Source organism: Nycticebus coucang, chromosome 16 (assembly GCF_027406575.1).
Source record: "Nycticebus coucang isolate mNycCou1 chromosome 16, mNycCou1.pri, whole genome shotgun sequence".
Taxonomy (NCBI): Eukaryota; Metazoa; Chordata; class Mammalia; order Primates; family Lorisidae; genus Nycticebus; species Nycticebus coucang.
The window spans coordinates 46,571,702-46,599,495 of NC_069795.1; the positions used below are offsets into that span (position 1 = coordinate 46,571,702).

The 27,794-nt window shown below is 42.2% G+C and overlaps 1 protein-coding gene across 6 annotated transcripts; it reads right to left on the reverse strand.

The window, feature by feature from the left end:
- Positions 1-27,693, reverse strand: RIOX2 (ribosomal oxygenase 2). 6 transcript variants are annotated; one of them, XM_053565007.1, is made up of 11 exons: positions 27,085-27,596; positions 23,337-23,432; positions 22,048-22,518; positions 17,594-17,713; positions 15,036-15,164; positions 10,346-10,449; positions 7,054-7,156; positions 6,120-6,291; positions 3,868-3,956; positions 2,366-2,455; positions 5-1,898 (listed from the first exon to the last, which is right to left on the reverse strand). In XM_053565007.1, the coding sequence occupies exons 3-11, from the start codon at positions 22,477-22,479 to the stop codon at positions 1,740-1,742; spliced, it is 1,398 nt and encodes a 465-aa protein (XP_053420982.1). In that variant the 5' UTR covers positions 22,480-22,518; positions 23,337-23,432; positions 27,085-27,596; the 3' UTR covers positions 5-1,739. The 6 variants fall into 6 exon arrangements, with proteins under 6 accessions (XP_053420983.1, XP_053420982.1, XP_053420981.1 ...); XM_053565006.1 differs by having other exon boundaries at positions 23,337-23,475; XM_053565008.1 differs by lacking the exon at positions 27,085-27,596 and having other exon boundaries at positions 1-1,898; positions 6,120-6,288; positions 23,337-27,075.
- Between the last annotated feature and the right edge of the window lie 101 nt (positions 27,694-27,794).

Sequence of the window (27,794 nt, forward strand, 5' to 3'; positions counted from 1 at the left end):
TACAGGTGAAGAGGAAGCTACTGCCCTCACCCTCCTGGATCAGAGCAGAAAGGGCCTTTCCCCCAAGCTCTGAGACTATTGCTCTTAACCTTGGAAAAGGTAAAAACATTCTTTCCAGTTACTTGATGTTCCTATGGAGAAAATCTTGTGATTTCTGGGAAAGGGTCTATTCCTGATCGATCTCCAAGTGTGGTGAGCAAGTTGCCTGAAGTTTGTTTTCTCTCCTATCCACCAAACATGACAGACTCCTATTCCTGATACTGGTGATGCTGTCACCCTGTATTAGTGATTAATATCCTACTAGATTCCTGTATGAATGCAAAGCACTGGGAAACAGATTCCTTCCTATAGGTCAAGGAAAGGTCTTTTGCAAAAAACAGATGAATAATTTTTTAGCAATATCTGAAAATGTATATAATAAAACTTTTTATTAAGCTGCTGTATTAGATAAACCTTAAAGTTTTTATATTGAGGCTTTTATAACTGGAGCATCCTTTACAAATATATACTTGTAACTGACCCCAGGGAAGGAGCTCAGCTTTGTTAGGAAAAAGGCCACAGTACTGGAGTGTTTTCCTTGGTCCTTAACAAAAAAATGGCCAACTTTGCACTCTGAAGTGTTATAAAAAAACATTTCTTTAGGCAGCAATACTCTAACAATAGCTGCCTAGCACCATGCATGCTGAAACTTCACCCTAAATTTTGCCTGATACAGCGTCAAGGAGGCATATTTATAATGACTATGCCACTTAAATATAAGAACACTCAAATATTTCTTTGACATAAAAAGAAATTTCAACTGTATTTGAATTTTGACCTTACCTTATTTCTTTTTAAGTTGATTTTTCTACTGAATGACAGAAAATTCAGTTTTTAAGGAAGCTATCACTTAAGTAAGGTAGGACATCATCTTTACCACCTTTAACTGCACAATTCACAAGAATTTTTCCCCCCTCAGTTGGATTGAGACAACTATTCTTTCAACCCCAACTTTTGCCAGAAAGCAGAAAAATGCTCTATTTTTATATAGAAAGATTAAATTCTCCAGTGATATTTTTAAAAATATCAACCTATGTGCACTTTAGAACACATGAATAGTTTAAACTCAAAGACCCACTCTTCTGGGTATTTTTTATAGACCTGGTCTTTCCATGTAAATATTATGTTTTTTTCCCCCTTCAGTCTCAGGCTTTTCCTGCTCATCTTTGAAGCAGAATCTGTCAAACTCCCTTATGTCCATAGGTGTTGAGTGCCTCTCACTGGTGTGGCAGTATTATTTAATAAAATTTATGTTATAGGAATAACTTTATTTTAATGGGGGGGTACTTGTGTCTACACAAAGGTATATATATTTTAATTGTAAAAAACCAAGTTAAAATTTTTTCTTCTGTTGTTTAAAATTTTTCTAGGGCTAAGGAAGCTCTTTAAAGAAGTTGTTTCTTCCAAAGAACAAAGATAAAGCCAGGTTAACAACATTTATTTCTAAATGACACATTTATTGGAGTTGTGCCTTTTTTCTACCACACTGGATTAAATAAATTTGTCAAAAGTGTAGTTTTATCACTTTGTGGGACACTTCTTCCCTGTGGCCTTGTGCATGGGCCCAGAGGACCCCCTGTAGGGGACCTGCATTCATCTTCTCTTGGCTCATAAGTGTAGCCATTCCCCCCACCCAATCTGATGCTTCACTTTTCTGCCATGTGCATATAAAATAGTCCATGTTTGATTCTACAAAGGCACTAGACGACTTGGATTAAACATTCTGTCCAGAGGGATAATACCAGGCTTTCCTTTTCCTCATCTGTAGTAAGTTTCAGGTCCTTTACAGAAATAGCTGAACTGTTCCAAATTTGCTTCAGTGCATCCAAATGTGATAAAGGAAAGCGAAGTCCATGAGACTGAAAAAGGATAAATCGGTCAAAAGGAAAATACTGCATATGTCAATCAAGGGGAAACTCCTACATTCTCAAAACAGGGTTATTCTTGTTCAGATAAGGTATTTAGAATAAACTATAATTAGATAACTTATTAAAGGTACCAACTCCTGTATGAAAGCTTGACTTTATAGAAGGTGTTCTAATTCATGTGGTCAGTGATACGAGTCATCTCAGATGCTTCACATTTATGACATTATACCTTTTCTAGGAGACTAGAGGTCCCCAGCTAGCATGTTTTGAAACTAGTGTATGTGTATCAAATTGACCGACTTCATCATCCCCCATGCAAGGCTTCTATCAAATGGGTGAAATGGTTAAGTCTGCACTGCAGCCATAAAAAGCATATTACCTATATATCAAAGATAGCAGTTGTCCCCTGCCACCACCCAAATCACAGGAAAAGACTTTAGTTTTCAGTTGAAACAAACCTCTGTTTCCTCCTCATTTCCCATCATGTGGGTCTCTCTCCTGTTCTTTAAAGAATGATAGATGTAAACCATCTTTTCTCGAGCTTCGTCCTTTAGGGGGAGGAAAAAATGTTAGGTCATCAACCATAGAACCTTAAGGGCTTCAATACTAGGAGGATTTTCCTATCGGTCATCTCAAAAGCCTCAGAGCTCAAGTGAAATTTATTGAATACTATAAAGAATCCTTCTGGCAAAAAGGTATATAGGCATTATGTGTGCAAACACAATGTCTATACTTCATTAGTCACTGCAGATTACTGTGTGTACATGGCAATTAGAAGGTACTCTAGGTCACTTTGTTAAAGATAAAACAGAGTGCTACCTAGCAGAGCCTCTTCAGGAACTTGATTTAATGACAAAGCAATGATTTATATATCAATTTTTAATGAAACACTCAGTTTCTTCTATTAATCACACCGGCATAGTCTTTTTTCATCCAAAAAAAAAAAAAAATGGCAATTTGTGAACACCATGGAGTGATTAACTCTTGAGATACACTAGCTGTGTGATCTGTCAAAAACTCCATTTTAATTACAGTAGTCCCCTAGAATGGTCCTTAATTCATTCCTACACAGTGAAGTTTGTTATCTATCACCTCCGGGATAAAGACCAAAAACCCTGGCCTGACATAAAATGTCTCAAACTGACCAGGGATCAAAATCACTTTTTTTTTTTTTTTAAAATAGAGATGTCAGAGTTTGTGCTTCTGAGGTTTTATATATATTATAAATCAGTCCTCTCCAGGTCCGGCTCTGACAGCTGGACCAATCTAGTCATGCAGACATGTAAGTGCCCCCTCATCCCGCTTGATCTTTCATGGGATACTCCCAAGAGAACTGATTAGGAGCAACTGGGTGAAGCCATATGGTATATAATAGTTCCCAAGGGCCTGAGGATTGTACAGGGAGCTTTACAAATGCAGAGGTTGCAGGAACAAATGAAGCCCAGAAAATTATAATTTTTAAAAAGCTTTCCAGTTGATTTCATAATCAGTTTTGGGAATCACTGGACTAGGTGGCAAGGTTACAGAGCACAGATAGGTTTTGTTCCTCATGATTTACAGAAGAGTTCAAGGAGAAGAAGCATCAACAAATCCACAAATAAAAACAGATCAGTGTAGTGTACAGGACTGGAGAGGGAGTGATGCAGGAAGACTCAGAATAGGGGTCTGTGGCTGTCCCTGCACGAGCAACCTGGCCTTGAAGTAGGATGGGAAGCAAGGAACAGACATTAACACTCACATAAGGGAATGAGGGCAAACTCTCAAATACCCAAGAGGAAGGAAAGTGTGGAACTGGAACAGTGGTATATGGGTATTATCCGACCTAAAGAGATAGCATTCCACTGAACACAGATAGCTTCCCAAAGGAGAAGGGCAGTGGCCAATAGTTAATCTGATGACCTGAGACCTGTGATGGAAATACCCTGAGAAGAGAGGAGTCGCTTCCCTTCTAGATACTCACAGATGGATCCTGATCCGGCCCTACTGTGAGGACAATGTGATCTTTCATGTGAAGTCTTATTATGCTGTCCAACCTCGGTAACTTCCCACCTAAAAAACCCAAAAGAGAGAAAGACAGTCTTCAAAAAAGGAACCAGCAGATGCCAACTTGCTTGCATGTGCAATTATACAGGAAGACATCATTAACAATCGGAGGTGATTCCAAACATGGGCACCCCCTCCAACTCAAGTATTTGTTTATATCAACATTACAATGATGTTAAAAGACAGCCATACAATTAGTTAAAAAAAAAAGACAAGTTAATAAGTACATTAATAGACATAAATAATACTGAAGCACAGCAGATGTTGCACCAGATATAGGGTCATGGTGCCTTCTGCAAAGAACACACTGCCAGTTTCTATCCTCTATAAGCTGCTTCCTCTACACATGGACTATGGAAGGACTGCCTGCATTAAAATTCCACATCTCCACCAATTACTAGTTGTGTCACCTGGCAAATTATTCTATCTATGTAGGTCCAACACAGTTTCCTATAGAAGCCATCTAATAAAGGTTACAGGAAAGTATTTTCTAAAGAGGATTTAACTTATTGGAAAAGCAGCCACTAAAAACAGACCAGCCACACAGGGTTATCTGTGTGGGGAAAAACAGTCTTGAAGGATACTTTAACATTTTCCCTGTCTTAGCCACTATTATATTCAATGAAGTATTCTGGGCCATAAATTGATATTCAGCAAACTCTGTACTGCTAAATTAAAACATGTGCTAGTAACACACTTGCTATTTTGAATAGATGCAGTCCAAAACAAATTCTAAAGTTCTTCCAAAGACTATAATAAAAATGTTTACAGAATCAAGGGCTATTTCAGAATTAGAGGGCTCTTAGACTGTAAATTGTTCTTCTTTTCAATTGTTCTTACCTGGTGACAAATAAAACTCTTATAAAATTTACTAAAAATATTCCTCTTACTTAACCCTACCGAGAAAGAACAGCAGCCCTAGAGTGAGACTAGCAGTCACAGCTAGACCTTAGTGTTCTCTGGTTGAACACAGACAATTTCATATGTTCTTTCGTTGAACACAGACAATTTCACACAACACCAATGTTAGACTAATACCATCTGTAACCACGATAGTACAAGACTGAAACACCACCACCATAACTCGAGTCTGAACTCAGGCAAGAACAGGTGCGTTGTCCAAAACACAATAATGACCAAACATACTCCTGTAGCCTGGCTAACATGAGTGACAGCTGTTGCTTTACCATTGATAACTTTAGCATCATACGTTCTTCCTGCATACTTTTAGAAGTGACCTTGTGATAGATCCCATCTATTTCTTCACAGCATTCAATCCAGAGCAAAGACCTACTTCCTTGTACCCTCTTCCAAAACCACGTAATTCAAGCCCAAATCCTATAAATCCTTCCTAACATCATTTTACCGAGGTGCCCGACAGGTGTGTGGTCTTCCTGCTGCAACAGGTCAGTAGGTCCAACTTTTATCTGAATTCAGGAGTTATATTCTTGGTGGGAATATAACTACAGAATATAACTATTCTGCTACAGGATATTGACAGCATCCACAAGTTTGTTATTATATCATTTGTAGCCTAATACTGTAATAAATCATTACCTATGACTTCGAGAAGGTCAGGGACAACCCTGGGGAGTCCTATATTTCACCTGTTGATGACAACCATTTTACCCATTCCTGACTTGATTCTAACAAAGATTATTTCAATTTCTTAAAACTTCTGAAGATAATAAATACCAGGGTACACAGAAATGCACTTACTTCTCACCCTAAGGACAGGGCTCTTATTTCTCATCACACTGAGATACAGTTCTTTGCAAATGACTTCTGAGATGCAGGATACTCACTAAAGGTTGAGCACAGCACATCTCACTCAGCCACCACGCTAAGGATGGATTTGGGTCCACATTAATGCTGAAGTGCTCATATTTTCCATCTGCTCAAAGGAGCCTCCCCAGGAAAGCCTGCATTAGGCCCTAACCCAGCGATTTCCAACTGTTGTGCCATGAAAATTTTTAAAGATCATTAATTGAATTATTTTCAAAAGAAGTTCAAAGCACAGTAAATATATATATATTTTTACTTTTTGTTTTTGATCAACATAATTTAAGTGTGCCACAAAAGTTTAACTATAGGTTCAAGTGTGCTGTGAGATTAAAAAAGATTGAAAAACACTACCCCAACCACTCAGAAGGAAATAGCAAGCTCCACCTGGTGTTGACAGCTCTGTTCCATCTCCCACATAGTAAGGGGGGAGTCTGTGCATAACAAAATCCTTCTTCATGTCTGATGAAAGCAGTTCTTTGGTGCCCTCTAGCCGGTCTGCAAGTGTCCTCAGAAAGCCACTTAATTGTCGCCTTGTAACAGCTGTGGTTTCCACCTGCTAGAAACACAGAAGTGAGTTGTGGCCCGGACCCTGACCGAACTTCCAGGTCCCGGTCTCCACAGTAGTACGCATAACCGCCAACCACCCAGGATAGCCATAAATCCATGTCACTCCAAAGGAGGAGGGGCACCCTGAGCTCCTAAATACAATATCCCATTGTTTCCTGGTAAACACTGTTCATCTTAAGCTCCTCTATTGTTTTCAAAAAAAGGTCAATTTTCAAGAAAATGCATGGAAATGGAATCTTTGGAAGTATAGTGCGGTTTGGGCTCTGTGTTTAGGAAAGCAAGTCATTGTCCTAAGATGACTGCTTCACACGGTGAAAGCAACCTTTGCTCAACTCAGCATGAATCCACTTATCTTCTGGAAACTAACAAAATAGTACTCCTGTTTCAAAATGTAAAAAATAGGAAAGCCAGGGGACAAACCCGGGCCTGTATCTCCTAACTTCAGTTTCTCTTAATAATCTGATGTATGCTGAATCTACAATTCTCCTGGCCACGTTATTCACTGATTCCATTAACATTCCCACGGTGCCTGCTACTGCCACTGTGAAAGACCTGTCTGTGCAACGCCTGTGGTTTTTGGATCACATGACACGCAGCCCTTCATTCATTCTGTAGATCATATGGCTCAGCGGAGTAGCATAGAGACAGGCGTGGCTCATCCTAGAAGGATTCAAGGGTCCCTAGGGGCAGGGCTTCGGCTGATCTGGGCTGCGGCTACCACCCTTCATTCCCACTTGCCTTTATCCCTTACCAAGAGCAGCTGCCGGGGTATGCCAGCCCGTAGAGCCACATCTTCCTTTGCAGTATCAAACACAAGCCCCGAGATGGTATCCAAAAGGAAATCTCCCCATGTACTAGAACACGCACCAATTAAAAAAAAAGAAGAAGAAACTAGTGAATGCATACAAGATATACATAAAATACTGCTAGTAAAGCCAAAATATACAGACTGGGTTCCAACTTCTCTTTCAAGGTATTCTAAGTTCAATCTCTTGGACGTGACTCAGACCTTCATCAATTACCTCCTTTCTCCCCCTGCCAGACACTCACTTACAAAGCTACAGGTAGCAAGGTAGGCTTCATTTGTAATTTCCTTCAGAGGTATCAGAAAATTAATCACAGATTGTCAGAAAATAGGAAGTTCAAGGGACCCAATTTTTAACCAGTGTCTATGATGAGAACTTTGTAGGAAATTTTAACATTTATTATAGGACCTGCACTTTTATGTGCAGTAAATCCAACAGAAATATACTTAGGGTAACAGCAAGATCTCTGGCCTGTGTAATTATTTGAACAGTTAAATGTCACATTTTCCTTGTCACTTAGGAGAGGGAAGCAATTCCTGAAATACCAACCAACATCAATAATTCAAAAAAAAAAAAAAAATGATTTAATGGGGTAGCAAGTAGAAGCCAGTAGTTACAAATAACATCTAGGGACAAGCGTCCAGGTTGAATTACCTTTGCTTTCTCTGGGGCTTTTAGAATTGGCTTATTCCTAAGTGTGTGAAGTATAAGAAACACGCTCTGCGGGGTTGCTCTCTTTAAACATTTCTGAGTTGTTTAAATTTCCTGTGTCACCAGCAGATTTCAAATTGCTGGCTATGTGCAAAATGGAAATTCACAGTATGACTTTTGCTTCTCACTCAGTAAGCAAAATTAACACTTTTATGCTTCCCACCCAGAAATGTAGCAAAAGAAGACAAAAGCTGTATGAAAGACACTTTCCCCAAAATGTCCACGGCCTGGCAGCCTCACTGTTGGTGACTTAATATTACATCCAACTCTGTGTCTTTCTTGAACCTCCGCCTCGAGGCCACATGCAGATCTCTCAGCAGCGTGAGGTCGCAGCTTCCTTTGCAGGTTACGCGTGGAAGTCATGAGGGACGCGCTGCTAGAGGAATTTAATTGCAGGGAGATAGGGCTCTGTGCTCTTCTAAGAATCAGAAAAGATCCTGGGACTTTTCAAAATTTAGAAACACACCTTTAGAGTAACTCACTTTGGTCAAAAAGCCCAATCAATCCACTGTTGTCCCACACGGGAGGCCCAAATGCTTCAATAAGTGCTAACTTGAGAGGTCAGGAAAAGGCCCCAAATCTTCACCCTGCCACGCTAGCTGAAGAAGCACCAGCACAGAACATCTCAGGGGAGCAGTGATCCTTCAGTCCTATTTTCCCATTCTGGCTCCATCTGTCTAAGACACAGGTCAAAATCCAGCCTGGACACATTGGTCGCTGTGCTCACCCGTAAGCTCTGGACAGGCAACTTTGGTAACATGAAAGGCTCTTCCCCAGCCCTAACTGACTGGGAAAAGGTGTAAGTGGGACCCAGGAGCAGCAGCCTACCAGGTCTTCACTTTTGGGACTGGGAAAAATAAAGTCAAAAGCTACCAGGGTCAATGAGATGGAGGTCAGAGAAGTAACTGGTGATGCTGGTTAGTTGATGTTATGAGTAAAAAGAAAGAGGAGAAAAAAAGAAGGAGCAAAAACTGACGGGAAACCAGTTGGTGGCAGTAAGAGAAATGAAAAAGAATTTGGGGAGAAGGAGCAGCTGAGCATGTTCATGATAAGACCACAAAGATGCTCAGATGTTCACAAGGCCAAACTCTGTGTCTGCCATGGTCCAGAGCTGCTCTGGATCCGAAATGAACTTGACCCCAGCCCTCGTAGCCCAGCCCTTCCACAGTCCCTGTGACTCACTCCCTCAAGTGTTCCTGTTCTTCTTGAGCTGTACTTGGTGACTTTCTGTCCCTTATTATGCAGGGAACCTATCTATCCACAGTGACAAGGACGTGTTTCGAAGTGGGAGCCTGATATATGCTTGGCGTTCTGCTTGTGGGCAAAGGTGGCACCCCCAGGCTGGACTCCGGCTAGCTCCTCCAGTAAGTCCCTTAAACCACAAGGAGGACTTCACAGGAAGTAGCAGAGGTATGCTTACTAACTTGTTTTGCAAGCTATGGCTTTGAAGGTAGGAGGAGATTTGCTGTCCCCTGGGCCTGGAATGTCCTCTCCTACTCTGATCTTCTGACCCACCCTACTTACTCATCCTTTAAGACTCACTCAGCTTTGGTGTCAAGTTGTTTCTGAGGCCTTCTCTGACACCCCCGCTTAGCGAAATGCACTCCACGCCTGCAGACAGTTCTACAAACCTACCGCAGAACTCAGCACACTGTCTGGCTGCTATTTACACGTCTGTCTCCCCGCCCACCACTTCCAAAGCATAAGCTTTCTCAAAGCCCCTTCCATACAAGGCTTGCATTCCCAGCAGCTAGCGGTGTCTAGCACATGCTTGCTGAATAAATTAACTAATGACTGCTGTTTTTAGATGTGATTTGGACCGGCAGGGTTGCTTTTTGGACGTAACACACACAAGCGCTGCCACCAGTTCCTCTCTTGTGAGGAGACATTTGCCGAAATGAAACAGGATTTTAGTGGGAGCAGTTGCCAGCACCTGAGCTTTCAGTTCCCACTGTTCCAGACTTCCCACTTTAGCTTCATGGGTTGCACGGAGTAAAAGCCTTAGAGACCAGGAGGTTTTAATGTACTATGGACTTTCTGCTGAAGGCATCAAAAATGTTTCAGAAACACAGTAGTTGACAGTTGACCAACAGTGTCAATGTAATTAATGCCAACATACTGTTCACTTAAAAAAGGCATATTTTATGTTTTATATTTTACCATAATAAAATAAAAGTCTATAAATCCAGCCTGACATCACTAACATTGAAATATCCACAGCTATGGTTTTTTTCTTTCCACTATTAGCCCTGGTATATGGGTGATCACCAGGGTCCTATACAGAGTCAGATTCACAATGTTCCCAGGACACCCTGATGGGCCAGTTATACATATGGGACTTATGCTGTGTGCTTTGCTGGGATATGCACACAGCACACTTCTTATTCAAAAGAATAAGCACATGGAAGTCATCCAGGGTCTGGATGAGAGGTGGTGGCCAACTGCCTCATGACCCTCCTGGAGGTGGCTGCTGCAGGCCACACCTGGAGCTGTGCTAGGGCGCTGGGTGGGAAGCAGAGCATTTACTTGTTCTGGTAGGTGCTGATGGTCACGTGAGTAGAATGGGCCAGTCCTGGAGGAGTGTCCGCTTGATGAATGGTCCCTCTGGGAAAGTACAGCAGGTCACCTGCCTACAGGAGAAAACAGATGAGGAGAGAAGTTAATTAAGTACAACTTCTCAGGCCTCTTTGCTTCAGGGAAATAAACAGGAGCTTTGAGTCTCAGTTCTCCATTCTAGAAACCACTACTTCAAGGGGCAGGCTGAATGCTGGGCTCATGTGTGTCCAGCTAGGCTAGCTTCTCTGTGTCCACGAGCCTGTCACTGGAAACCACTGTCCACAAGAGGCTTCCAGGGCCTAAAGTCACTTGTCTCAAACTGAGACAAGATACACCTGAAACCATCCCACCTCAATTCCAGGATCAAGCAGGGTGACATCCAGTGCCTAGGAAACCTGCTCCTTCCTTTTCACATTCTGCAGTGGTTGAGAGGAGAAGCCTTAATTTAGAGTCAAATAGGCACTGTCAGTTACTGGCTGATAACCTGGCGATTAACTGCCCAAAGCCTCAGTTCTTTATCTGTAAAACAGAGATAATAGCCCCAAACCTCTCAGGATTATTTTGAGGATTAAGGAGATGGTGTTTCCAGGCGTCGCCTGCGGCTCAGTGAGTAGGGCGCCAGCCCCATATGCCGAGGGTAGTGGGTTCAAGCCCAGCCCCGGCCAAACTGCAACAAAAAATAGCCGGGCGTTGTGGCCGGTGCCTGTAGTCCCAGCTGCTCGGGAGGCTAAGGCAAGAGAATCGCGTAAGCCCAAGAGTTAGAGGTTGCTGTGAGCCGTGTGACCCCATGGCACTCTACCCGAGGGCAGTATAGTGAGACTCTGTCTCTACAAAAAAAAAAAAAAAAATGGAGATGGTGTTTCCAATGCTCCAGGGGCAGTCATGGGCAGATGGTTTCACGATTTTACCTGATGGTCCTCCACCCTGTGAATTTTTGAGCTCTTGCAGACAAGGTTTGTACCTTACCCATCCCCCAGAGCATATCCCAGCAAAGCACACAGCACACAACGCGGGCTCAACAAATGCTTGGATGAATGGATGAAAAATGATACAACCCTTCTGGGAACCCCCAAAAGACATGTCAGTCATTTTCACAGGCAGTTGAGCCTCCTTCATCTTAGCCCTTTTCTCTACCAAACAAGTGAACAGAAATATTCTCCCCAAAGTACTACTTCCCTGAGCGACTACCTCTCTAATCCCACCTGGACCCAAGCATTGTGTACGGTGGTTGTCTACAGAGAATAAAAGTATTCTTGAGGGCTGTTTTTCCCCATCTCTGCACTAAAGGAAACTGTCTACTATGTGCTTTACTGAGTACAGTTCTAACTATCATTTACTGAGCATTTCTGGGCCAGAAATGTATATATGCTCTCGGTGAAAACCTCACATATACAGTTACACGTCACTTAATGAGGAAGACACATTCTGAGAAATGTGTTGTCATGCAATTTTGTCATCATACAAACGTCAGAGTGTAACAAACCCAAATGGGATAACCTATTACACTCCCAGGCTATACGATATAGCCTATAGGGCTTAGGCTACAAACCTATACAGCATGTCACTGCACTAAATACTGTAGGAAACTGGAATACAATGCTGACGATTTGTGCATTTAAATCTATCTAGAAAAGGTACAGTAAAAATACGGTATAGCCAGGCTCATTGGCTCGCACCTGTAATCCTAGCACTCTGGGAGGCCAAGGCTGGTGCATTTCCTGAGTTCTGGAGTTCGAGACCAGCCTGGCAAGAGCAAGACTCCATCTCTAAAAGTAGCAGGGCATTATGGCAGGCGCCTGTAGTCCCAGCTACTTGGGAAGCCGAGGCAAGAGGATCACTTAAGCCCAAGAGTTTGAGGTTGCTGTGATCTGTGATGTCACCACACTCTACTGAGGGGAACAAAGTGAGGCTGTGTCAAATATATATATATATATACGGTATAAAAGATTTAAAAAAAAGTATACCTATATAGGGCATACACAATGAATGGGGAGCTGGCAGAACTGGAAACTGCTCTGTGTGAGTCAGGAGTGAGTGGTGAGAGGCTGTGACACCTAGGCCACTGCTGTATACCTTCACACAACGGCTCTGCAGCAGGTTTGTTTATGCCAGCATCCCCACAAATGCATGAGTAATGCACCACACTACAATGTTTTACAACAGCCACACATCACTGGCAACAGAAGTTTTTAGCTACATTATAATCTACGGGAGCACTGTCATACATGCTTCCATCTGTCACTGACTGAGATGTCGCTGTGCAGCACACGACCACGTATTTCATTCAATCCAGAAACATTTGCTCCATGCCTCCCCTGCCTTGCTGGAAAAGGCAAGGGAAGATTCTCCCCTAGAGCCTCCAGGCCTGATGACTCCAGTAAGACCCCTTTTGTTCTTCTGACCTTCAGAACTATAAGGTAATAAAAATTTATGTTGTTTTAAATCATGGAGTTAGTGGTAATTTGATAAGCAGCAACAGGAAAACTAATACGGACATAAAGATATCTCCTGCAAGGAATTTTATTGTAAAGGAGGCATCAAAATAATACTTTCCTGTGGCTCAAGGAGTAGGGCGCCGGTCCCATATGCCGGAGGTGGCGGGTTCAAACCCAGCCCCGGCCAAAAAAAAAAAAGAGAACTTCTCTCTTAGGCAGCTACTAATCTTATTTGAAAAACACAAGATTGTTCCATAAAAAAAAAATAATAATAATAATAATAATAATACTTTCCAATCCTTCCAGCCTGCGAGGTAAATATTAATTATATCCATTTTAGAAAAGAAGCAGAGACTTAGATAAATGACTTGCCCCAAGACACGCAGTTAATCAGTGACAGCTGCTGAATTCAAACCCAGATCGGTCAGACCCACAAGCCACAGAGTGGTGTTTCCATGGCAGGGTTGGTCTTTACCCTGCCAGTCAGGTTTGGCAGGTGTATCGCACAGGCTGCCCCTGGAGTACGGGGAAGGCAGCTGACAAGAGTTCTGGGACTCTCGCTGTAGCTCCCATGCCCATCCCCAACCAGGGAACCTCAGCTTTTCAACTTCACCTATTGGGCATTGACACAAGATTTCACATGAAGAGGCTCACTGGTTAAAACCTTATGTGTATATAAACTTACACACTTGGGAAACCCTGCCCTGTACAATGCAGGCTTTCTCCTGCCAGGTGACCATGACTTCCCTTAATGAGCCGAGTATTCAGAGTGTTTAATAGGCACCTGTTCCATCACCTCCGAGTCCCACGGCAAAAATACAAACAACACACACCCTCTACACCTGAAGGTGACTAGGAAGCTCAACCTTTTTGGGCAGGGCAAATAGCCAGGTTGTTAGCCTGAGTAACTCATCCTTAGCCTGAGACCACAGATAGCTTAGTCTTTAGCTTAAAAATAACTAACCAAGAGTCTACATAAACATGGTTCACCAAAAGCAGAAGCTGACAAACTTGTGAAGGGCCAAATGTAACCACAGTAAACATTTCTTGTTTGTAGGTCACATGGTCTCCATGGCAACTGACTTTGCTGGTCAAACCTGAACACAGTCACAGACAGCTTATTAAGAAATGGGTGTGCAATAAACTTTATTTACAAAAACAGGCAGCATGCCAGATTTGGGGACCCATGGACTATAGTTTGGTGACCACTAGGAACATAAAAACCAAGAACGTTACCTTTATTGTCATTTATTTATTTAAGTCCCCTGTAACATAGGCACCTACCCTAAAAAGGAAGATTGTATCCCCCAGGTATTGGCACACAAAGATTTTAAAATCAAGAAAGACACAGGCACTGAGTAAGAATTAGACACTAATTTTAACTTCAAGATGCAAGAAATACAAAAACAGTAACTATATGCAAATATGCCAGGTTGACAGAATCTCTGGAATCCTTTGAACTGACTATTGTTCTACTGCCACTAAAGGAAATTAAAGTTACGTGCTTTACTAAGTGCATACAGTTTAATTACGGAGCTATTCCTATTCCTCTAAGCCTTTTACTCAACAACCCCTCCCGCTGGGGACTGGCTATGCTCCCACCCAGGCTGACTGCTCTAGGACAGATTTTTCTCAGCAGCAAGAAGCCAAGGAACCAGCACGTGATCAAGCCACCTGCTCCCTGGAGGAGGAAGCCTCAAGAACCTCCATAATTATTACTCTTTGGTAACTATGTGCAGAGGAATGGGGGGGCGGCGGGGGTACAGGGATCGTCTACTTTATAGTAAGAAGGAAAATGGGTTACAGTGGAATTTTAGCAAGAGAACAACTGAGTGATTCCTGGCTGTGCTCTAAGCACTTTACAGCACCATACTGCCAGTTGTTTTTAGATGTGGGGCAGCTGTCCAAGGCCAGACGTTCCACTTTTATTCCAGAGGTTGGTGGATGACAGAATTCACATTACTCCTGCTGAACTTGGATCATACACAGAAACCGGTTATTAGGAAAATGAAGTTAATACTTCTTCTCTCACTTCTCCAAATACTGACCACCAAGACTCTTGCAGAAGTTCATGTGCTGGCTGACAGCAACAACAGACTCCCTGCTCTGAGACCCAGGGTTTTGTTCCCCCAGGGACCATCACCAAATCTAAGCCCCAAACCAGAATTTGTCTCAGCAACACAGAAAAGCAGCAGAGGAGAGGTGCCCACTGGGTCAGTCCATACCTTCAGTGTAAACTCATACGTCGGCCTGCTGATCCTGTCCTCCGGCTCCACGCTGTACTCCTGTGCCAGGGGCACAGTGGGATGGTAGAGGCGCCAGTGTTTCTCTCCCTCCAGCTGCAGGATGAAAACCTACAGAGACCCAAAGGCCCAGGAGCATCAGAGAACTTCCTGACAAGTCTCATAGGAAAGTACTTCCAGAATATCAGCCCTTTAAGGGCTTAATTGCAGTTGACCCCTGACCAACAAGGGTTTGAGCTGTGCAGGGCCACTTACCTGTGGGTTTTTATCCAATAAATATATTAGAATGTTTCTTGGAGATTTGCAATCATTTGAAAAAATAAGAAAAATTAAAAAAAAAATTTTAAAGGTATGTCATAAATGCATAAAATGTATTTAAATGCTAGTCTGTTTTACCATTTATTACTACAAAATATATACAAATCTATTATAAAAAGTTAAAATTTATCAAAACTGACACAAAAACTTGCAGAGAATACATGGCACCACTTGCAGTCAAGAGAAACATGAACAAGCTTAAAGATGAAGTACTAAATCATAACAGCATAAAATTAACTGAGGTGCACGCAAACTGTACGACCTTAATAATGTTATAGTTCCCTTCCATTGCTATTGCCAGAGCTCGGAGGTTGCCAAGTAATGCTTAAAACAAGGTGTGATGCTGCTACCCATTGCCACGTGAGCAGTCTGCTTCGCCAGTAAATTCTGTATTGCAGTAAAAAGTGATCTCTCATGTTTTTCATTATGTTTAGTCCAATAATACTGTATACCTTGAATAACAACACAGGACCCATATGAAGGGCCACTAGTGGTGCTACATTCTCTCAAGAAGCAGAAAAAAGTCATGACAGTACAAGAAATAGTTGAATTACTTGATATGTACCATATATTGAGGTGGTAGCTGACATCACCCACTGTTTCAGACAGATGATCTATCTTATAAACAGATGACATAAGCTTATGACATTCATGAATACAGAGAGTACTGGAAAGACATTTTCTCCTTATGATTTTCTTAATAACATTTTCTTTTCTCTAGCTTACTTTATTATAAAAATACTGTACATAGCACATATAACATACAAAAGTGTTGCATTATTGGTAAGGCTTCTGATCAGCAGTAGTGGTTAACTTTTGGAGGAGTCAAAATTTACACTCAGATTTTCTTTTCTTTTTTGACTTTTTTTATTATTATATTATAGCTGTGTACATTAATGCGATCACGCGGCACCATACACTTGTTTTATAGACCATTTGACACATTTTCATCACTCTGGTTAACATAGCCTTCCTGGCATTTTCTTAGTTATTGTGTTAAGACATTTTCTACATTTACTAAGTTTCGCATGTACCCTTGTAAGATGCACCACAGGTGTGAGGTCACTTCCCCTACACTCCTTGTTGTCCAAGAGTCAACTGTACAAGTTTCAGATAAAAAATAAGAATGAAAGATCAGAAACACATGTCACTCCACACTTAAAGTTGCTACTCCTGGTTTTCATTTTTAAAAACAGGTAGGTAATCATGAATCCTGATACTAGAAAGTCACTCTTTTCACTTTCTTAGTGCCTTACTGAGTTCTTTATATCCCACTATCTCATTCCTTTAAATCTCCTAGCAGACAGCCGAAAGCCCATAATCTCTGATGGAAAAGCCAAGCTTCAGATATTACTGAGTATCTAAAATCCTGAATATTGAAAGGGCCTTGGCAGACAGGAAAACTTCAAGTCTTTTATTCTTTCTTCAGCCAAAAGTATTTCAATGCTCTATGAAAAATATTAAAAGTTAACACTTTCAGAAAAGGTATTGATATCAGATTTCTCCGCAAGGGGATAAAGGGGACTTTTAACTAATAATTTTGTGTTCACACCTTATATTAGCACAAAAATAAAACCATAAAATACCTAAGCCAAAGAGTTAACTTTTTGGAAGTCACATGAGAGTGAAATCAACACTAGTCAAGGTGCCAATGCTTAAGTGAAATCATGAGCCTTGTTCAAACTGCCCCAGGATTCTCGCCAATGGAAAAAAATATACATACTTTTGGCAGCTACTGAAAAAGAACAAAATGCAAGCAGATGTAAGGATTGCTTGCCTAATTAAAGAGCATACTTTCTGAAAGTAAAGGCCAATCACACTTCTCTGTAGATAAATCAATACCTGTTTTTTTTTTTTTTTTTTTTTTGGTTTTTGGCTGGGGCTGGGTTTGAACCCACCACCTCTGGCATATGGGACCGGCACCCTCCTCCTTGAGCCACAGGCGCCACCCCAATACCTGTTTTATAGGAATGTATGGCTCTTTAAATTAGTAACGTTGGAAATAATCTCTCCCTTTGAGAAAGAGCAGGAAACCAGTGTAGTGGGATTTATTTTGGCCCAAGCTTTAGATGAGATCAAGATCTCCAGACACTACACAGAAAGAGTGAACACAGATCTGGCCGACGAGCCTTGGAGAATGTGAACTAACCCTGACAGCTACCCTAGCCCAGGCTCTCAGCAACTTGTTCTTGCACACGTGTGAACCTTTCTTCCTCTCTTACCTCGACATCATCGTAATGGGGCGGGAGGCCCTGAGATCCAGCAGGGGTTAGGTACACATTGGAGCCAACCAAGGAGCCAAAGTAACATTCCAGCTTCTCCTGGATCCTCCAAAGCTCATCCTTCACAAAAAGAAAAAAAAAAAAAAAGGAAGTGAAAAATATATTAGCAATAAGGGTAAGGACATGTTCTTGTTCACTTAGGAGGTCTTTACTGTGCAACTCATATGCCAGACACTGGGAATTGAACAGGGAAAGAAATCCTCATGTCAAGAGTCTTCATCCAGTGCAGAAACACCACTGCCAAGAAAAGACTTGAGCAGACAGACAAGAAACTGGCAAGGCTCACAACTGGGAGTCAGGAAGGGCTTTAAGTAGGAGAACGACACAACCCAATTTATATTTTCACCAGCTCAGCTGGCTGTTGCGTGGAGAACGGATTGTTGAAAAGAGTAGAGGCCAGAGAGTCCGCTCGGAAGTCACACAGGCAGCAGCCCAGGTGAGAAGCCAGCAGGACAGTTGGACAGGGACTGGACGAAGCGGAAAAGTCACATGTGCGCTGGGGGCAACACTGACAGGACCTGCTGGTGGACTGAACATAAAGAGGCAAAATAAAAACGGAAATGGAAGGAGTAAAAAAAAAAAAAAATAATAAATACTACTGGGTTTTTGACTTGGGCAATTAGCTCCCAGTTCTATTTACTGAAAGACTTGCTAAAAAACAAACAAACAAAAAAAACAAAAAACATGTTTTCAGAAGAGAAAAAAAAAAAGGTTCTACATTAGAAATGTTAAATTTGGGATGTCAAGACACCCATGTGGAGATGTTAAAGTCCTGACAGGAAGTAAGAGCTGGGAACTACACTCCACTCGGGAACTGGCTACACAAAATGGGTTTGTAAAGCAATGGGAACAGGATGGTGAGCTAGGAAGAAGGTACAGGCAGAGAAGGAATCGTAGGGACAAGTAATGTGGCCTCTCTCCAGTCACTGGTCAACTCTTCACAGCACAAAAGAGACTGCGGGGCCTAGCCATAAGCCATATATCCTATGAGAAAGAAAGAAAGCTGATTTTTCCCAAGGCTGATGAGGAAAGGGGAGGCAGCATTTAGGCTTACGTGGATATTAGTACTTCCTGTGCACCAGGGGCTGTCTCTACGTGCTTACACATATTAGTTATATAACTCTTCCGACAACCCTGTCTCATAAGAGGGAAGGGTATCAGCATTACCTTCAGTTTACAGAGGAGGAAACTACTGCAGAAGAATATACAACTAGTAAATAATGGAGTCAGAATTCAAATTCAAGGTTTAAATTACCTGTATAATGCCTGGCACATGAAATACTCTTAAAATACAAAACATACTAAAATACCTGCTGAGTAAACCAATGAACACAGCTGGGGAGTCAATTCTACTACAGATCTGAAAAAGGATTTATAGTATTAAAAGATAAAGTGCTAAAGAATTGGGTCAGTTTGAAAAATGCTTGGGGAGATAGCTTTATTCAGACTACCCAGCTTCTCTACATATAGATCTCAGAAGTTCTACATAACACATGAAAAAATTAACTTTATGGCCTCTGAATAGCTCCTAAGGGTTAACAGAGCTCCCAGGGAGGCTAATTTATTTCAGCAAAAGGTCAGCAGGACCTGGCTGCATTATTTATATAGTAAATGGAGCCACAATAAAGATATTGCCACTCCCACCCTAAGACTGTGAGCGAACAGCATAAAACAACTTATCTCAAATCCTACTGAAATGGTAAAGCAGTGTTACCACAAATGCAAGTGTTACTGCTTCACCAACACTGACAGCTCCTGAAATCTGTCTTCTCCTTTCCCACGCGACTCCCAGTGAGGCCCAGAGAGGCTGAAGAGGACTTTGGGAGTCTCCCTCCTGGCTGGGTACAACCTCCTCTCTCCGCTAACCTATCCACAGACTCAAAAGTGAACACCAGGCCTAGGAAGAGAAGTCCACGAATATGCCTAAAGACAGGCAAAAACACACACGCAAAAGCACTACTACATCTCAGTCAACATCTTTCCAAGCATGGCGGAAAGTGCCTTTAATGTGGAGTCAGAAACCAGTCCAGCTCAGAAAAGCAATGGAAAAGGCACGTCTGTGAACTCCAGTTTCTTCACATAGTAAATAGAAACCACCATGGCTATCTGAAGACAGATTTCAAATGTCTGTTGGAAGGGTCAAAAGTTAACACGTGAAAGTATTTGGTGAACTCTAACCTGCTATGCAAAATGCAAAGAATTGTGATAATATGGATAATCCAAAGCCAGTGAGAAAGCACTTATTATGGCTCTCTGGCTAGCTCCTTTCTTATTTTTAGACCAAGCAGACAAGTAAACTGTACGCAGTCTGAGAACCATAAACAAAGGGCTAAAAGTCCACTCCAATCGTCTCTCAACCTAGCTGGTGATGAGCTGCTTCTAGACTTTTTCTACTGTGATGTTAACATACCTATTCCTATAGACACACACACGCAACACTAAGCCTACTCATAATATGGTATCATATATTGTATTAGTGTAGTATAGTATAGTAGACCCTCCATAGATGACCAGGTCCCTACATTGACCACCTCCATAAGTTGACCTGATTTTCATAGACTGAACCTGTATCACATGTACATACCAGTACAGCAGGCCTAGTTCCTTCCTTATGGTGACCACCTCCATGTGTTGACCAGTTACAGTCCCTTGGATGGTCAACTTACAGGGGTTCTACTATATTTAAAGCCCAGCTTCTAGTGTAGGAGGGTGAGCTCTTATAGTTTATGGTTTCTCGAATATGGGTGGTGGAAAGAAAACAGAAATACCACAAGGCATACTATTTTAGCCTGAGGGCCAGATTTGGGCTGAGAAAGCTTATCCCTCCCGCTTTAATAAAGGGGGGCCAAAGAGCAGAGTTAACAGGGCAAAGGAAATAGGTTCTTGGCCACCTGGAATCCCAGATGAGAATGTGCAGAGCTTAAGTGGACAAGCAGAGAAAAGCCCCGGGGGAGATGACTCTACAGCACAGAAATGGCAGCCACGGAGGACACCACACACGTGCCAAATAACAACTCTCTGCTGGTCTATGACCAAATCACATGCAGTCAACTTTGCTGAATTCATTTACGTCCACGGTTCTTAGGTTTCTAAAAATCACTCTTAAAAGTGCTACTTCTAGTCTGGTAAAGAGTCAAGGACCAACCATCTTAGAGAGAACCATTTTATCCAGGGTGTCCATATTTTCTGATACAAAATCTCGACTTGGTCTGGAAAATGATCTGTAAATTCTTTTTGAGTGCTAGGGCCAAAAGTTGGCATTTCAGAGACATTTCAACTTTTTATGATTGCTTGAGATGGAAAAACTAGAATCAGGATTTGTTCTGAAAAATCCAACAATACTTATACTTTGTCCAGACTATGACTGGGTTCAAGATCCTTTAGACAAGAAAGGAAAAGGTGTTCACCAGATGAGGCTTAATCGGACCTAGCAAGCCAACTCTTAAGTTAAATCATGGAAACACTATTAGTACCTGTTGACAGTGCCCGAGAAGCCACCAATATAGCCAGAATCCACTCCTACCCATGTGGAAATCAGGATCCCCTCTCATTCTCCTCCTATTCTGCCAATTTGATTTGGCCATGGGTCACAGAAGGGGGATTCTGAATGGGGATTAAACTCTTTCCAAAACTCAGAGCAGCCCCTCAACTGTTCTGGGCCATCTGTCATGAGATGACATAATGATCTCAAACCTCCAGTAAAGCAGATTAGCTTGTTCTAAATCTGCATTTTATACACGCAAAAACTGAGCACAGAGAAGGCAACATTATCTATCAATGTCACTTGCTGATGTAGAATGAAAGTTAACCAGTCCTCTGGGATATCCTCTATCTACAACTGCCTCTCCTGGACCTCGCACTTCAATTGGGCTGTTAATAATGGTAAAGTCTCTTTTCTTAATCATGAATCTGGTATGTGATCTGGTCATGGCCTTGAAGTTTCCACTTAGATAGATGTAGTCAGTAAAGGGAGGCAACTTCAAGGAAAATGATCATCTTGATGCTTTCATGTCTTAAATTATAGTGACAGGACATACCAAACAGAAGGTCTATCATTTAGAAAAACACAACCAGCCCACAGAACATGCTCCTGGAGGCACAGTGCTACTTCAGTAACTTTATAAACGTGTATTGTAACTAAGTTTTTCAGCTCAATGCTATGTAACAAAATTCACCTACCCTGAGTTGTTAAGAGTTTGAAACCAAAAGATAACATAGTTAAAATGTCTAAGTTAGAATGCATTTAAAAAACATACATGGGCCATCCCTTCTCAAACTGACAGGAGACTAATCCTCATGGTACCACATATTCACCCAGATTCACAGAGCTGATCTGTAGCCAAATGTTAGCACTTTAATATGTATGAGGACTGTGTGTTGGGGAAACCTGTTACCTTAAATCTCTGAGGTTGGTGAAACTGAATGGTTGCCCTTTTCTGATCAAAATCCTTTCTCAGCTGAAGAAAGTGTGCTTTGCCATCTTTATTTAAAACTTTCTTCTTCCCACTGACACAACGGCAGACATTCACGTCTCTTCCATAGTATATACCCTGGCTGCACAGACTCTTCAGATCTGTTAGCCGGAACAGGGACTGGTAATATGTGGCCAGTGCAGGGTCATCTCTCTGAATGAGAAGGGGCTTCTGTTCCCAGAATTCCTTGAAGAACGTCTCCGTCTTGATAGGTGAGATTAAACTTTCAAAGAGACCACCGGGGCTGTCAAAGTTTAAAGTGGAAGACCCTCCAGCTGCCTCCACCTTTACCTGCTTACAGGGAACAGGCCCCTCCTCCCTCCCATTCCCTGCAGGCTTCGCTTTCTTTGGCATAGTTCTGTCTTCAAGACAAAGCAGTAAGGAAATCCAAACCTACCAAAAGAACAAAACATGCGTGGTCAGGTTTACAAGGATGGAGAGTACCAGTGTTGGTGTCAGTGTTCATACAAACACGACTTGCGTGACCATGAAGCCTCCAAGAGAACTCTCTGCAACTCAATGCTGCTTCCCCCAGGGATATGCAACAGCCTTAAGGCACTGCCACTTCTTCCAAGATGTGATACTGCCTCAAACACCAGATTACATATTCATCTAAAAGAAAACACTTTTTGTTTTGTTTTGGTTTTGTACACAAGCATTGTCATGGAATTCATTATTAGGCAGTATAATTATCCCAAATTAAACCATTTGACTGTCTGGACAGTTCCTACTCATAGGTTTAGCCTGTAGCCATTGTCACAGAGAAGTAAAAAGATCTTCAATTTGCCTGCAACCAGCCCCAGGGCCTTAATCTAAGTAGATGTCCTGTGGGTCCCACACACTTGTCTGGAGAACAAGCAGCAGCCACCCACTACCAGGTGCTCTTCACTCCAGCACCACTCCCAACTGCTGTTCCCAAGGGCAACTGGTCCAGTGGGGCCGCCTGGTGGCTAGGGCAAGCAGCTATCTGCTCCTCAGTTCCAAATCTGAGTTTATTCCTGAAAATTGCCACTTTATCAGAAACTCCCATACATTAAAAAAAAAAAAAAAAAAAAGCCCAATAGGGGCTGAAAGATGAAGGCAAAAAGGAGCTGCATACCAAATCTTTAAAAAGCTGTATAACTTGTTAACTGAAGTAAGACATAATAAACCAGCAACATCATTAAACTTTAACACAGCCCTTCTCCAACTTTAATGTGCACACAGATTACCTGGGCATCTGGCTCAAACGTAGGTCATGATTCATTGGTTCTGAGGTGGGGGGCCTGAGAGTCTGCATTTGGACACGCTCCCGGGAGCTGATGCTGCTGTTGGACCATGGTACACTTCTAAGTAGCAAGAGAAACAACCCTCCCAAGAACAGTTGAGCGTCCCTCAGAACTGCCCCCAAATCAAACTATTGTTACACTTATAATGAAGGTCTCCCACATCTGCTTGCAAGAACTGTAATGCAATTTGTATAAATTTCCTGAGACTGCAAATTATAAAGTAGGTTTTTTTCCAAGAAGGGAGTATACTGCTTTCACCAGATTCTTAAAGGAATCCCTGTCCCCCCAAAAGGGTAAGAACCACTGTGCTTACAAAAGCCAAACTTGGGAAAGACCAGTAATGTATTTATAAATATTACGGGTTTTGCTGAGTTACCAGAATTTCAAGAATACCATTTTCTGCTCCTTTGTCCTTATAAACAAGCAGTATTTCAGCTATACTGTAGACTGAGTAGAATTAGAGTTGTGGCCTGGGGCATAAACATCCTGGAACCATATGTTACATATCATAACAAATGATTTATAAAAGAACATTCAGAATGCAACCCAGATGTAAAATGACCAAATTAAGAAGTAGAAACGTCAAAATACAGAACTCTTCTCACGGTTTCTCTTAGTTTCTATGTTCTGAGCCCTCAAATAGGTCAGTTCCTCAAGAGATCAAATTCCAGTAAGGAAACACAGGAGCACGGTGGAAAGAGAATATGAAAGCCCACAATAGAGAGGTAAGGGCTTAAGCTTGGAAAAAAATATGTTTTAGGATAGGTAGTCAAGGTGATACATTCTCTAAAAATGTTTTCCATCCCTTTTAAGTCAAACAGACCAGCTTAAATTCCCAAGAATAAAGGCTTCAGTGAGACAAACCATCACTAATACTTGGAACCCTTAGTGATAAAAAATACAAGGAGATATGAAAACAGATTGAGTAAGGAGGACTTCTGGTGCAGAAAGGAGCTACCAGACCAGGCCTGACTGCTATTCTTTGAAAGTCCAGCTTGTGATTGACATCTGGGAACTTAGATTTTGGAAGGGTTCCCACCACTAATAACTGATGAGGGTGGCTCATGATGCCTAAACTGCACAAACAATATGGTTTACACTGAACACCTACTTTCCTTCTGGGAGTCTAGAATTTGGGTCTGTGCCAGGTAGAGGCTGCCTACGTGATCAGCCTCCAATAAAAACCCCAGGGAACTGAGTCTCTCATGAGCTTCCCTGGTTGCCAACATTTCACAAGCCTTGACACAACTAACTGTTGGTGCAACTGAGCACATCCAGCATGACTCCACTGGGTAGAAGACGCTTGGAACCTTGTGCTTGGTCGCCCCAGGACACCCCATGTGCCTCTTCCCTTTGCCAATTGTGCCTGGTATCCGTTCGATAAAGTAAATCAGCCCAGAGTGCTCCTAGCAAATTGCTCAATTAAGGATGGCCTTGGGAACCCTGAAGCATTGCTCACATTTAATTTTTTAAAACTGTTTATTAGATTTGCATCACTAAAGGTTACCCAATAAAGCAATTTTATGTTCAACTATACACCTTTTATCTCTCACAACTGATCAGTCTAAAATTTATTTAAGGGGAGGGAGCAGGAAATGCAGGTGAAAGGCTTGTTTTAAGCATAATCCATGAATACCGTGTAAGCACATTCACCGGAAAGTGGGGCTAAACAGGGTGCAAAATTCTTAACCCAAAATGAAATCACTAAAGGAATTTTTCCCATCTACAATCACTAACAAAATTAACCTCAATACTACACAAGTGCTTTTGTGAGGATATAAATTTCACTACTTATGCTGCCAAAAGTTACATCATTTATTATTTCTCTATGTTCATGCTGAAATGATTTCAGGCTACGTTAAATGCAAGCTAGCTTAGAGGTTACTGGACAAATATACTATTTCTCTGATTTTTTTTGAATACTAAATATCTTTAAATATTTAATGATTCCAGAAAACGAATTACTTTTAACTGATGTACACCCTAATATGAAGATCTCAATTGCTAGACATGCTGATTGGTTGATAGGAATGAACTTGTTCTAGCATGTATAGGCTTCAGGCATCTTCCTAGACTATTACATTTCCTCCCATGTGAAAACTTTCCCTATCACCTCCCAAACTTCCATATTAAGTTCCCTTTTTCACCTCATTATGGTACATATGCCAAAAACACCTAATACATTGACAGATGCTTCCTTTTGTGCCCAATTTTTGAGAACCTTCTCTACATTCAATCCAAGGTCTGCTGGAGTTGGGCTCTTGCTGCTGTAGGCCGACTCCAGCCTAAAACCCACTACATAGCAGCTTGGATCAGTCCCCAACTGTGTGGGACAAACAGCCATTTCTCTGATTTTTACATTACTTACATTGTAAAACAATCATTCCTTTTAAAAGCTTTTGGAAGATGCACGGGAGAAGAGATGACATATCCTACCACATTAAACATATAAAAATTGTAAGGTACATTATAATTTCAGAAACAGTAATAGTACAAAAGAATGTTTTAAACCCAAGAATATAGTAATTAAACAAGAGAATGCTTTGTCTAGAATAGTAAAGCCAACAAAAGCCTGCCTATAAACCTCACAGACCACCCAAATAGAAATTAAAGTAATTCCTACAAAGCTACATAAAAAGATTTTTGAAAAGCAATTGCTTTCGAATTGAATTGACTATAAGCATTAAAATGTAAAACAATTAAGTCAAAAGAAAAGATTCATGGTTCATATTTTGGTAACGTCCCCACAGATAAATCCTACAAGAAAATCAATATTGATGCAACTATTGTAGCAAAGAAATACAGTCACTGTATTTTTAAGGTGTCCTAACCTCCTCTTCTATAGAAATAGTTAATGACATGAAGACATGTCAGAGTCTAGCCAAGTATGGGACATAAGCGATCCTCAAGAAATGTTTGCTGAGTTTTGTTTCACTTTTTCATCTTCTGTCTGTATAGAATTTTAGACAAAAACCTTACACCAAATACAGTTGTGGGAAACAGAGGGCCTGTGAAGTGAGGATTATTTTTCTGATGGCAGCTGTCACTTGGATATTCAACTATAAGAACCAAAAGCACCTTTCTATATACATCCATGGTTACCACCAAGGTGTCTTTACATCCTAGGAGCACAGTGTACTCCAGAGTCACCTGCAATACTTGTTACCATGTAAACTGCTATGCTCCCTATCAGGCCACTTCCGAAGGCTGGAGCCCAGAAATCCAAGTAATGAACTCTCCTGATGAATTTTAAATCTACTACCAGAGGACGATAGTCAAAATCGGCTCATTTAAACACACACGTACCTGTCAGAAATTATATATTACCTGGGTACCAAGTGCTGACCTACAACATTTCTTCCAGGCTCACAGGCACTATCAACCTAGAGATAAGTGGTTCTTCTGGTGACCCAAAGAGGTGATTGACAGTTACTGCTTTAATTTTATTTTAGAGAGAAAATGAATTGTATTTCGATGTAGTTTAGTGACCATGAGGTTACAAAGGATAAGGCCCAAGGGGCAAAAAACAAGTGATGATGGCAAAAGCTAGATAAATCAGGTTCCTCCAAAGACAGTCCCAGGGAAACGAAACTCCTGGCCCTGAATTTACAGCTGGTAAGTGATGAAATAAAATCCTCTGACTCCCAGGCCTAGCTTTCCGGAAAACAGTGATTAACCTGGTCTTACTAACCTGTTGGGCAGCAGCTGTAGAACTGTATGTTGATAAATGAATTGGAAGCGTAGGCTGTAATTTTAAAGTCAGAAGAAAAAAGAAAAAAAAAAATGCAACTTCCCTCTCCCCACGCCCGAACTTCAGTTTCCGGGCGGCAAAGCGTGTCTCTTAGGCCCGACGCGCCGCGCTGGCGGCGCAGCACACGTGGGGGCTGCCGGCACCACCCTCCCTGCCAAGCTTCAAACTTTCCGCGCTCGTCCCGCACCTCGAGCCCACGGGAAGAGCACGTGAACTACTCTCGGTGCTCAAGACATTAGCGATCCCTAGAGCCGGGCCATGGGGGACACTGCCTCCTTCTTCGGGGGCGTGAAGGGCGCGCGTCCCCGGCCCCACAACTACAGCTCCCGCCACCAAAACTCCCCGCCCGGGCTCCAAAGTCCCCCGGACCGACACCCCTGCCCTGGGTCTGCAGCAGCGTCGGGTGCAACCGTCAGATTCCGCACTACCCCGGGTACAGTGGCGCCGGAAAGCCGGCGAAATGGTGCCACTCACCCAGCACGGCCTGTTGCGCGCGGCCACGAGCCGATTGGGCGGGGCGGGGCGGGGCGGGGGCGGGGCGGCGTGGGCACGCTCGGGGGCGGGGCGCTCCTGCTCCCGCGCCCGCCCCCGCCCCCGACGCGCCGGGCCGGCACGTGATGGGTGTTCTGTGCCTCCGGGTTACCTAGGAG

What these genes read in the sequence shown, in the direction of transcription:
- RIOX2 (XM_053565003.1), bottom strand. Translation starts at nt 22,479, where the DNA reads ATGCCAAAGAAAGCGAAGCCTGCAGGGAATGGGAGGGAGGAGGGGCCT. An exon ending in GGCCGGATCAGGATCCATCT is followed by an intron (nt 2,456 to 3,867) that starts GTGAGTATCTAG and finishes CTCCCCCTAAAG; the next exon opens with GACGAAGCTCGAGAAAAGAT. An exon ending in GAAATGAGGAGGAAACAGAG is followed by an intron (nt 1,899 to 2,365) that starts GTTTGTTTCAAC and finishes ATCCTTTTTCAG; the next exon opens with TCTCATGGACTTCGCTTTCC.